The sequence below is a fragment of the Marmota flaviventris genome, chromosome 1 (genome assembly GCF_047511675.1).
Source record: "Marmota flaviventris isolate mMarFla1 chromosome 1, mMarFla1.hap1, whole genome shotgun sequence".
In the NCBI taxonomy this organism is placed as follows: domain Eukaryota; kingdom Metazoa; phylum Chordata; class Mammalia; order Rodentia; family Sciuridae; genus Marmota; species Marmota flaviventris.
In genome coordinates, this window is record NC_092498.1 from 41,064,526 (window position 1) to 41,077,494 (window position 12,969).

General features: G+C 34.4%; 1 protein-coding gene and 1 long non-coding RNA gene across 3 annotated transcripts in view; one reads left to right on the plus strand and one right to left on the minus strand.

The window, feature by feature from the left end:
* Window positions 1–235: 235 nt before the first annotated feature.
* Smim30 (small integral membrane protein 30) lies at window positions 236–2,044 on the minus strand. The gene is made up of 3 exons (XM_027926391.2): window positions 1,996–2,044; window positions 1,554–1,650; window positions 236–1,123 (listed from the first exon to the last, which is right to left on the minus strand). Exon 3 carries the CDS (start codon window positions 1,091–1,093, stop codon window positions 914–916), a length of 180 nt encoding a protein of 59 aa, XP_027782192.1. The 5' UTR covers window positions 1,094–1,123; window positions 1,554–1,650; window positions 1,996–2,044; the 3' UTR covers window positions 236–913.
* A 65-nt stretch (window positions 2,045–2,109) lies between these two features.
* Window positions 2,110–12,969, plus strand: part of LOC139704667 (uncharacterized) — a 193,091-nt gene continuing 182,231 nt past the window's right edge. For both annotated transcript variants that reach the window (XR_011706549.1, XR_011706548.1), the window contains exon 1: window positions 2,110–2,203. This is a non-coding gene — a long non-coding RNA (uncharacterized lncRNA). The remainder of the gene's footprint in view (window positions 2,204–12,969) is intronic.

Sequence of the window (12,969 nt, forward strand, 5' to 3'; positions counted from 1 at the left end):
GATTCATTTGACTGGTGTGCATATCAGTATGGGCCATTACATTTTTCCTTCTGTATCTGTGAATTTTCTACGTGGAGTCTTTTCTTCCTCATTGCTGCCCATTTCTTATTGAGTGTGTGTGTCTTCAAACTAGTGTTGTAGTCAAGATAAGGAAAACTGCCCTTCTCCATTTGGTTATATAAAAGTACACACACAAATTAAAAATAAATAAATAAACAGAAATGAATAGCACACATTAACTTACAACATAATGAGCTTGTATTTAATATAGTAATTCTCACCATGGAGATCTTAATTAATACAAAGGCTGTTTTGCTTACATTGAATCTCTTCCAATGTCAATATAACAGTGGCTTTTTTTAACATTAATTTTTTTCTCCATTTCAATATTAGATGCATTGAGTACATTTTTTTTCAAAACTTTGTTTTCCCCCTAAAGATAAACATTTCAATTTTGGTTATTTGATATCTAAGTGCAATATTAACTTGGGAGATAAAACAAACATGTAATAAAAACATGGAGAAAAAGACTCCTTAAGGACTCAGGAGGCAGTGATAACTCAACAGTGGAGATTTGTTAAGAGTCTGGGCAAGAGATTCCTCCTTCCTATTTCATATACTTTGAGAATTCTTAAAACTACTACTTCTGTAAATTTACACTATCCCACATCTTTGACCTTTTTTCTAAGCAGCAAATACAATTTATAGGCTGCAGTTTTCAGTGCATTATTTGTTATAAAGAAAACATTTTTTTCTTCCATTTAACAAACATCCATTTGTTCCCATTTCATGGGAAACAACTAAGAATATGAAACCATTACTGTTCACTGGGAAATTCACAGAGTAAAGCTCAGGTTTAATCTGAAGAAAACAAGTTTTCAGGGCGAAGTTTGAATCAGGAGGCCCTTGAAAGTTACATCTGTCCATTCCGCTTTCGTGCATACACACCAAGACAAGCACAAATGCCTGTAATGCTGAGAACCACACCTAACAAGAGAGCGATTGCATCTCCGGCTTCTACTGCTTCAACAACTGGCAGAACCAAAAGCAATGAAATGAGGACTAAGAGCAATTGTGTTGAAACTGAGGTCATGATGCTGGGATCTTGAAGACTTAAAGGTTCCTAGAAATTAAACATGGAAACAAAAAGGAACCATTACAAATTTCTACCTTTTCAAATTACAATATACACACACAAGTAACAACCCACCCAATCCCTTAGAGAGTTTATGAATTATTTTGGTCCATCTCACTTTACAATGAAAAAAAACAGGGAAGTAAAAGACAGAAATCTGAGGCTTATCTCATGACAACACCTTATTCCCAGAAATTCTACAATAATGCCATCACTATGTTCACAAACCAAAGAAACGGAACAGCTGCAGACAGTTAAGAACAAACAAAAGAAATGCACAAGACACCGGGAAACTTAAAATATCCTGGTGACTAAGTATTACATTTTCTCAAGGTCTCTCTAACCTAGGAAATGAAGGCAATTCTGGCTAAATTACACAACATATAACTCGGTGAAGTTGTGAGAAATTAAGACTTACCAACAACGAAATGGCATATATAAAAATCTATCTGACTTGAAATATTCCCTTTTTGGAGCTCCGGAAGCTGAGGCTAAGAGAGTACACGTGACACCGCCTATTAGAGTCAGGAGAGGGATTTAAAAAATAATTATTATTTTTATAATTATTTTAAAGAGGAAGCTAGAGTCAGGGCAGAGCGGGGAGGCTGTATGGAAGGGAAAGAAACAGTTAATAAATAAAGAAAACAGTTTATCTAAGAAGGGATAACTAGATTTAAAGTTAGTTCTCCCACACAGAAAAAGCTAAAATAAACCGAACCAAGAAGCAAGTTCATTGTAAGACTTGATGTAAATATCCGAAAAAGAATCCCTCCTTGGACCCAGCAAGGTTCAAACTGTTCCGTTTTGCAAATACAAACTGGGGCAATCCACGTATCCCCTGGAGCTGGCTCTTACATTACCTTCCGGGAAGCAGCCATTACAGGAATGGTGAGGAGGGCGGAGTCTCCGGACTACATTTCCCAGAAGCCCTCTGCGGCTGACTCCCGTGATGCCCTGGCGCGTTACCAGGTGACGGGCTGAGGGCAGTGGGGCCAGCTCCAGCGAGACGCGGGGAAGCTGCTTCACGGGGCTTTTACGCAGTGTCCGCATTTTAGTGCTAAATGCAAGGTTAGTGTAATGGCCAAAAGCTCACCTAGAAATTAAAAAAAAAAAAAAAAAAAGAGAGAGAGAGAGAAAGAAATGATAATGTTTTCTGCCCCGTTCAGGGTTTTTAGACGCACAAGCAATTGTGTCTTTTGCTTAGGCTGCAATAAAGCAGAGTGAGGGAAGTCCAGGAGAACTGTGTGTTTGGGACGCTTTTAAGCCAGTGAATTCCAACATTTCTGAAGCAGGGACATCTCTAACCACATTACAATTGTGCCCTCACATAATTTGGAGTGAACATACTTTATATACAGTATGTGTGTGTGTGTATTATATATATTACTATCATAATTATCCATTCACAACACCATATGGTTTTGTGAATGGATAATTATGATAGTAATGCATTCCAATTGTCATGTATGTAAGAAAAAAGTTTTTAAAAAAACAATTGTGCCCTCATTTGTTGTTATTATTTTTTTAACCAATGGGGAAAATAAGCGAGTTAAACAAGACATTTGAAGAAATGTTAAAACCATTTGTGGTGTTAAACGGACCAAGTTTAGGAACTACAGTTTGAACCCAGTGAACATCTCTTATGCTTCAAGTTACAGAGTTTTGAGCTTGTGTTTTCAAGAGTGCACTACCCTCATTGCTTCCTAATCATGCTTTTGTGAGACCTCCGTCCCAAATATTCCCCAAATGTTTGTATGATGTCAAATTATTACTTTTAAACCATGCTGAACTTTTTGCATATGTAAGCCTTAACCCATTTTGTAAGTTTCTCTTGAAGTTATTTTAGTCAGCTTTTTCGCTGCTGAGGCTAAAAGTTGACTAGAACAATTGTAGAGGAGGAAATGTTTATTTAGGGGCTCAGAGTTTCAGAGGTTTCAGTCCGTTGACAGATGACTTCATTACTTGAACAGGATATCATGTGGGAAGAGTGTGGCATAGGGAAGCAGCTCACGATGATCTGAATTTCCAGTATAAATCGAGCAAAGATTTATAATCCTGTCTCCCAGTAGACACCCAGCAGATGCTTAGTAACACTGGCTAATGATTATTATTTGATTAGATAAATGTACCAAGACAATTTTAGAAGAACAAGAGGTGACAAATAAACCAAAGCAAGGTGTCTGGCAAATAGGAAGTCTGAGGATAACTGCATGAGAATGTTAGCATTGCTTCTCTAAACTTGGATTATTTTAACAAGTTCTTGCTAATTGCCTCATTTATATCTTCTTAACATTCTGATATGAACATTCAGATTTTTTCCCCCTATATGTTATTTCAGTTAGCTAAAGTCTCCAGACTAAAGTAATTCAGACTCATTTGTACACATTGAACATAATGGTTTGGTTTTAAGTCTGAAGAATCTATAGATGGTGAGATGTTTTTTCTTTAAATTATTGCAGTGAGAAATCAATTAATGATTTAGCCTATCTGCAAAAGGATTGCAGAAGTTTGTACAATAATATTTTGGGCCCAAATAGTTTCAAAGTATAACTTTTTAAATTTTCGTAATCAGCACCCACCCCAATTAGCTGCTTTAGCAAGAGTAGTGCCATATATGCTTTTTTTGGTGTCTTAGTGTAGTCCTCATTTTCTAGTTATATGCTATTTTAGTTCTGTTTTCTCCTCTCACTACCCTAACTCGTCATTGTTTTTTAAAAAAAATTACTAATTTGTTCAAATTCTTCTACTTTCCTTGCATAAGGCAGAAATCCAAGCTACTTATCAAGATCCACAAATCCCTACACATTTTGGCCTCTGCCTGATGCCTTATGATCACTCACTCACGCATTTCATTCCAACCACACTCAACTTTTGGCTTTTTATCTTAACCAGCTGATTTTGGTTTTCCCTATTGACTTTTCTCTTTCTGTTTTCTCTACCATTAGTACTTTCCTCACAGATGTTCGCATGTTGTTTTTCTCAGCCTCATTCAGGTTTCTGTTCCAACTTCACCTCCTTCTCTGAGCACCTCAATAAACAACAAAACAAAACAAAACAAAACCTCTGCCATATGTCTGTGTTCTCTTTCCTTTTGTTTCTACATAGTGCTTATCACAAACTAAAATTGTATTATACATGTATTATTTTATGTGTTTCATAGGTTAATAAATATAGTAAAGTGAAAATTCATTTATATTTTATTTACCATTAAGTTCTTAACTATTGAAACAGTGCCTAGTATAGATACTTAGTAGGTTTTTTATGAATGAGTTGGTGGATGAGGTTAGTATAAGACCAAAATTTGATGATTGTTAGTCACTGTTACATTGTTTATAGTATAAACTACCTTATATGTAGGAAGCCTGCTTTTGGACTAAAGTATGAAAATAATTAGATGAAGGTTATTTTGAATCTTAATATTTAAAAGTTAATTAATTTATTTTAATTAGGTATATATGCAAGCAGAACACATTTTGATTTATTGTACATAATTGCAGCACAACTTTTCATTTCTCTGGTTGTACATGATGTAGCGTTGCACCATATGTGCAGTCATACATGTACCTAGGGTAGTAATGTCCATCACATTCCACCATCTTTCCTGCCCCCATATCCCCTCTTTTCCCCTCCCCCCATTTTGCCCAAAGTTTCTCCATTTTCCCCTCCCCCCTCCCCATATGGATCAGCATCCATTTATCAGAGAGAACATTTGGGCTTTGTTTTTGTGGGATTGGCTTACTTCGCTTAGCATGATATTTTCCAGTTCCATCCATTTACCTGCAAATGCCATAATTTTATTCTCTTTTAATGCTGAGTAATATTCGATTGTGTGTATATACCACAGTTTTCTTTATCTATTCATCTATTGAAGGGCATAACCTCTTTAATAATACTTTACATCTATGTAAATATAAGGTGCAGTAGCATTTAAAACAGGAATGTAGTTTCTTTAAGAACCTATGTATAATACTCGCTACTTACTTCCTTTGCCCACTTAAGGGAAAACATTGATTGAGAACACATTAAACATTTAGGGTGCTCAAATCCAGAACTCAGTTTTTCAAGAGGAGAGCAAGCTAGCACCATTTCACTAAAATAGAGGTCACTGTTAGCCAAAGATACTCAGAGATGAAGAATACTACTTAGTCACATATCTGAGCAGTGGAAGGCAAAATTTCCCAATCATCTGTTCCAAGAAACAGTTTAGAGAAGAAAGGAGAAGTTGCTTCTGCTTATTTTATAACTGTTAAAAGTGAGTCATTGGTAGGCCCTGAAGGAAGGCATTTCAAGGATCCATCAGAGGAGGCAGGATAAGCTGATATCAGCATTTTGCAGGGACTGGTCAGTGTCAGGGAATTCGTAAAACCCAGACTTCCTCATTACCAATAGGGCCAAGACAAGTGAGTGGAAACATTTTATTGGAGCTTCACTATTTAAAAAGGCAAACACAGAGCTAGTTAGTTTTTCCCATCAATAATAGGATATTTATCACTGAGAACATTATGTTAGGCTAACTAATCATTAAACTCACAGGACTGGATTAGCTGCATTTTCCAGAGCTATTTAGTTTCTGGTAGAGGAAAAACAAAAAAGAAACAAAACACCCACTGAGGATAAATACATCTTGTGCTAGTATTTTTACAGAGGTGTATGGAGAAGCCACAAAATGTCAATTTTGGTATGATTCCAGGCACCATCTAGGACACATGGAGGATGTGGTTTTGAATCATGACAGTGAACCTCAGTTATGTGGAAACCATGCACACATAAACTCATATTGTCCAATGAGTTAGAGGAACTCCACTCATAAGCTTGATGGATTCAACTTTTACTTGTATTGCTGGTCTTCTGGGAGTCAGTTAAGAGTGTTTGTGTGGGACAAAGTTATAATTTCGAAAAGTTGCAAGATTAACTCTTTATATAACCCTTGGTAACAGACTAAGAACATAGACTTTGAAGATGATAAGTGTTTTGCCCTAAAATGAACTTATTAACTTATTATTTATTAACTCTGTGAACTCCTACAGATTATATAATTTCTTATTGTATTTTTTATTGAAACAATATTTGTACATTTTTTGTGGGATACATAATAATAATTGGGTACATGTATACAGTATAAATGATCAAATCAGGGAAATTAGCATTTTCATCTCCTCAAATATGTATCATTTCTATGAATTTATAATTCCTATGAACAAAACCTAGACTTCCTCATTGGCAATTGAGCCAAGGCAAGTGAGTGGAAACATGTTATTGGAGTTTCACAATTAAAAAAGACCAATGCAGAGCTAGTTAGTATTTCCCAACAATAACAAGACATCTGTCATTCAGAATATTGTTATGTTTGAATTCTTTGTTATTTTGAAATATATCGTAATAAATAAATTGGAGACTGTAGTTACCCTGTTGTGTTATAGAACATCAGAACTAATTCCTGAATCTAATTGTATTTTAGTACCCTTTATCCAACCTCTCTTTCAGCAAGCATCCATAGCTTATAGTGACCACTATTCTATTCTTTAATGAGATCAACTATTTTAGTTTCCATAAATGAGTGAGAACATATGGTATTTATCTTTCTGTGTCTGCCTTATTTCACTTAATATGATGTCTTTCAAATATATCCTTGTTGCCACAATGTCCAGATTTCCTTCTTATTTTACAGCTAGATGATATACAATTATGTACAGCTACCTTCTTTTCTTTATGCAGTCAGATGTCAATGGGCACCTTGGTTGATTCCTTAGCTTGTCTATTGTACATAGTGCTGCAGTATACATGGGAATGCAGATATATTTCTAATATAATGATTTCATTTCTTTTGGATATGTATGCCAGTAGTGGGATTGCTGGATTATACAATTGTTCTAATTTCAGTTTTTTGAGGAACCTTCATATTGTTTTCCATAATAGCTACTAACTTATATTCTCACCACAAGGTATAAGAGTACCTCTTTATCTACAGCCTCATCAGGATTTTTAATTTTTTGTCTTCTTAATAGTAGCCATTCTGACTGAAGTGAGATGAAATTATCTAACTTCTTGAAATTTGAGTATTCTTATCTGAAATGAAGAAATAACCAAACAAGGAAATTTAAGTTCAGTGTTAGCTTATTTTATGGGAGCATGAATAAATATTTATTGTGGAAAAGATTTTCTTAGTAAATATGTTTTAATGTTTCATAGGGTGTGTTAGTTATATTTTAGTCATATAATGAAATACTTGAGGCATATATCTATATAAAGAAAAAAAGTTTACTTCACTCAAAGTTTGGGACATTCAAAGATGTAGATCTGACATCATTCGTTCTTGTGAGGGTCTCTCTCTTGGCAATGTCACATCATGGTGAAAGAGTGAATATGTAGAACTTATATCACCAAATAGGAAGTCAGAGAGAAAAAAGAGACTAAGGTTCTGTAATCCTTTCCAAGAAAACATGGCCAGTGACTTAAGGACATCCCACTAGAGACCACTTCCCATCAACTCCCAGCAGTGGTAACTGGGGGATCAAACCTTTAACCATAATGGACCCTCTGGAGATACAAACCATATTCACACCATAAGGAAACAACACTGACCAATGACATTTGTATTTAACAAACTCTTAAAATGGTCACTAATAGGCAACAGGAACTGTTCCACACATTAACAAATATAACAAATATTTTACTCCTTAAAATAATCCTATGAGGTAGTTTTTGTTATTATCTTCTGTTACAGAAGAGAAAAGTGAAGCAAAGTCAAGTAATTTATCCAAGGTCACATAACTAGTGAGTGATAAAGGCATATAAAATCTAGGAAATCTGATAAAATCTATCCATACCTTAATCATTTCCCACATGTGAGAAATGTCCACAAAATCAAACACCATTTTAATTTTCTTTGTAATAAGTATTACTTAGGAAGACTATTCCCAATGACCTATTAAGGGGTCATTGGTGCCCATAGGCCCCCATTCAGTGGGTGAGTGAATGCCACTATTCATCTAATTTATTAATTGGTTTTGAATTAGGTTTAATAAGTATGTACAAAAAAGGGATTTTTTTAAATGAAAATTTATCTAATCCAGACTTAGATGCACACTTACTGAGGAGAATTGTTGTTACATATCAAAATACATAGAATTTGTTTGGCAAATCTCAATTACCATGAAATCCTTGAAGTACATATAGTATACAAAATTCAAAATTAAAGTCACAGGATCCTTTGAAAATCTTTGCTACAGGTTGAGAGTTTAAACTGGTTGCTGGAAAAATATAGGGAGGTTATTAACAATTTAGAACATGCAGTTCACAAGGATATATTAATTCCTCTGTATAGACCAGGTGCTCATTATGATTAAGAACTGGTAACCATGGAGACAGACAGCATGAAATTTATAAAATTAAAAACATAGCAGATAGAAAATGCAAATAGCATAGGAGAGTGAATCATGCCCCAACTGGTCTTAGCTTGGTTTCTGTTAAACCTAAAGACTTATGAAATTTCTGTCTGTCATTTTCTGAGTAAAGCCACTCATTTTCAAGACTATGAATTTTCACATTAGATGTCTTATGTCATTCATTTGATAATGCTTTTTATATAGAATTAGTTTAGACTTGTTGGAATGCATATAGGGCTAGAGTTTTGATAGGTAAATAATGTCTGGGAAGAGGTGACTTAAAAATGATCTTGGAAACTTGATTGAGTACTTGAACTTCTTTTGTGAACATTCTTTGTGAATTTTCAATTGGTCACTTTTATTTCTTAAATTTATTTCTTTTGCTAAATCTTATTGAAGATTCAGGTAGAGAACTGTGCGGTATAATCATCAGTCTGTCGTGGAATGATTTATTCATCTATAAAATGGAGAGCTGAAAAGCAACAATAAATTTAATCTCTAGCCTATAATATTTGATTGTTTATAAATCTGTTCCCTGTTTACATTAGGACAAATGAGTTGTCTGTAGATCATGAAAAGTAGTGCTGTTCGGGTTAAAAATGTTCATAAGTAATAAAAAAATCTTACATTATGAAAAATAGTTTTATTCTATTTAAAAAGAAAAAAACTTAAAAAAATAAAGTAATTTTCCTGTGATAGGAAAATTCCAGATTCTTTTTAAAACATTTCCCTTTATCAAATAAAACTTTCTCATTATAAGAGAAAAAAAAAAGAAAAATAGTTTTACTCAAGAAAGTCATCAGTTTTTCCATTAAAAGTAAAATTCTTTATATTAAAGGTGGAACAGGTCATGTTTAAGAAATTGATTGCAACCAGTTCAATTGAGGAAAAAATCCTGTACAATGGAATTCACAGTTTCATTGGATTATGATTTGGATCCATTTAAAACCCTCATTTCTAAGGAGGAGTCAAAGTAAGTAGTTTCCCTCAATCTGAGAGTGAGAGTGAGGCACAGCTTTTGTAAGCTGCCTATTAACACTAGTGAATGAATTGAAGTGAATGTGGTATACTATGTAAAAGCACACTGAGACCTTAATAGAATACTCTACCTACCTTTGGTTACTATGTTTTAAAAGGGATCTATAGAGATAGTAGAGGACCCAGGGAAGAGTGATGGAGTTGATTCAAGTTACTGAGAATTTGTCCAGGAAGAGCATTCTCCAAGTGTGTTCTTCAGTTCATTTGCCTCCCAAGTTACATGAAGAATTTATTTTAAAATGCAGTGCTTTAAAATAAATTCTCCAAGTTGTTCTTAGATTTGTATGAACTTAGAATCTTTCCCTCACTCTCAGATTGAGGGAAACTACTTACTTTGACTCCTTAGATTTGTATGAACTTAGAATCTGTCTCTTTGGAAAATCAATTATTGGGGTAGGTTATTTGAGAGGAGAAGGGCCAGGGGCAATTGAATGATGTTCTTTAACATAATTAACTATAAATATTTAATAAGACCCAATTAGAATTATCAATATGACTATTATGGACCCCTTTCCAGTTATTGATGAAGTGAGAAATACATATATTTCATGGTATTTGTATACATATCAAACGGATTTTTTATCATTATTTCTTATAGTTTTTTTGTCATGGAAACATAATTTTTTAAATGAGTAAGACCATTCTAATGCTTGCCATCTTTAGAAATGTGAAAATATCTGATTCTTTGGGTAAAATACCACCTTAGTGCTGAAGAGGACTTTGAATAACAGAAAGGACAATATCCTCTCTTATCTGAAACAACAATATTGTCATGAATTTTATATGTTTTTTTTTATAACAACCTTCATTAAAGATTGGGACACAGCATTCAATGCAGTTGGATAGAGGTGATCAGGAGAGTTGTTCTGTGATTTTCCAATATATACTTTTCTGGTGACAATATTAACTAAGGATTGAATTTATGAGGCCTTGGACCTATCTTCCCTAAACATTTCTTCTCTCAGTGGGTATTTGGAAGGGGTTGGATAACCTGGAGTGCTGGTATTCTAAATTGCTGGCTGAGGGCCCATCCATATGCTTCAGAACTGAGACCAGCAAGTAGCAAGATAGTTATCCTATTGTGGAAATTGAGTTGTTCTAAAAAGTGTTTTTTAATCACACTATTAGTAGCTGAATAAAGTGAGACATAGTCCTGGAGCCCAGTCTTTTTTTTTTTTTTGTCTAGTTACAATGGTATTTCATATAATACCTAGAATTTTAATACCTGCATAACAGCATTCCATAAATACTTGTTGAGTACATTAAAAGTTAAGACTTTAAGGTTTAAGTCAACATAAATCTCAATCAGAATCAACATGTGATACAGCCACCAGCTCAGTGGGCGTGATCTTGGACTGCAGGAATAGAAATATGATATCTAGAACATGGAGGGAAAGTTTTGCTTTACTCTTCCAGTTTGGGCCATGTCTAGCAGCATGGCATTCTTTGACGGGTCTCCCATTTTAAGACAAACATTCAAAAAACTAAATATTGTGATGAGACTAGAATCCTCAGTGATAGGACACAGTTGAAAGACAATGGGATTTAAATGAGACTACTCATTGAAACCATCTGCTATTTTTCAGTGGCTCATCCCATAGGATAGGCCCTAGAGGAAAGCAATTGGATGTGGTTGAGATTACTTTTATCCACTCGTGAAAGCAATAGGCATGTTTTAACCTAAAACAAGGAAAAACTTTCTAGTATTTTAAGAAGGAATTGACTGCCTTGATGAGCTATGAGCTCTTGATCAAACAGAATATTGGCCTAATGAATACTTGACTGAGATGTTGTAGAAAGAATTTAGACTTCAAAACGATGGTTACAATACATGTCCTTGAAAGTTGCTTCTGAAACTGACATTCTTTGATTCTCATACTTCTTTCTGATTCTCCTCCCGTCCATCTTCAAGTCCTAAGCTAGTTATTTGGTCTCATTACAAAGGCTTCATTCAAGGGTTTCCAAGACACCACTATTTATCTTTCTAAAGGCTTTATTCTTAGTATTTCAGAATTTCTATCTTTATTTCAGACTGTGAGGGAAAAATGACTTCTTGTTCTATTTCTGAAAGGAAAACTTATTTTGTTACATTTATAAGTACATAAATGTATATTGCTAATATTATTATTCATGTTTTACCATCAGCCTGTGTAATTAACATTATTTCATAAATTATCATGTAGACTAAAGTGAATATATGAAAAAAATTGATTCTGTGTATTTTATTTAGCTCAGCAAAGGTTTATAAACTGAAGCTCAAAATATAAACTTGATAAGATTTTCAATGTGATATGTCCTGAAAATGGATTTCTTATGAATTATCTGCAAAATGTTCTCTGCCCTGAGTCAGAACAATTTTAACAGACTTGCAAATATCATGTCATTGTACCATACATGCATTTTTTATTTTGGATGGTTAAATCTTAGATCAAGGTACATTTTCATGTGTGTGTGTGTGTGTGTGTGTGTGTGTGTGTGTGTATTCGTATTGGTGCTTTACCACTGAGCTTTGCCACTGAGCTACATTCCCAGCCCTTTTTATGTTTTTGAGACAGGGTCTCATTCCATTTCTTAGGTCCTCACTAAGTTGCTGAGGCTGACCTTGAATTTGTGATCCTGTGTCAATCTCCCAAGCTGCTGGGATTACAGGTGTGCGCTGCCACACAGACTATGAAATTAGTTCTTTAGATTTAATTTCTGAGTAAGTGTATCCTTTTAACATTGGACATTGAGATATAATTGACTTGAGTATATAGGTACCAAAATATGTATCAAGATTGGGAAGCATGTTGACATTGCTTATAATATTATCTAAGTGCTTAGCTACTGAGGGAAGCAAAACCTGAAAACAGATAAAATCAAAGATTAATTATGTGATTAATGTTGAATTTTATGAAGTGTTTTTCATTTTTTTTAAAGGAAACACTCATAGAAAAGATTGTAATGAGCACAAAATTAAGAAAGGAGTGGACAAAGTACACTTATGAAACTAAGGAAACAATGTCTGGTGACTTTTCTATGGCTGGGAGCATGTCCATTGCTAATTTAACACAGCAAGTTCAGATCCAGCTAGAGTTCAAGGTTCCACCTGCCTGGAAAGCTCAGCACTAGAGCTCAGGCTCCCAGGAAACACAAAGAAATGGGTCTCCTTCCCATTTGCATCTGTCCCTTTCCCCAACAAGAATAGGACCCTGCCTTTCAGTTTTGAAATCACAGTGATTTTCAGTTTTGAAATCACAGTGATTTATCTGTATTTGATAAAATTTTTCATTTCAATGAAACATTCATTTTGTGGGCAAATGATCTTCTTTGTTATGGCAACTTCGATGTATAAAAATTATATTTTCTTACATCCTTTTTTAAAATTGTTGTACCTTCATTTATTCAGGGGTCTATGTGTGTTTTCTTGTA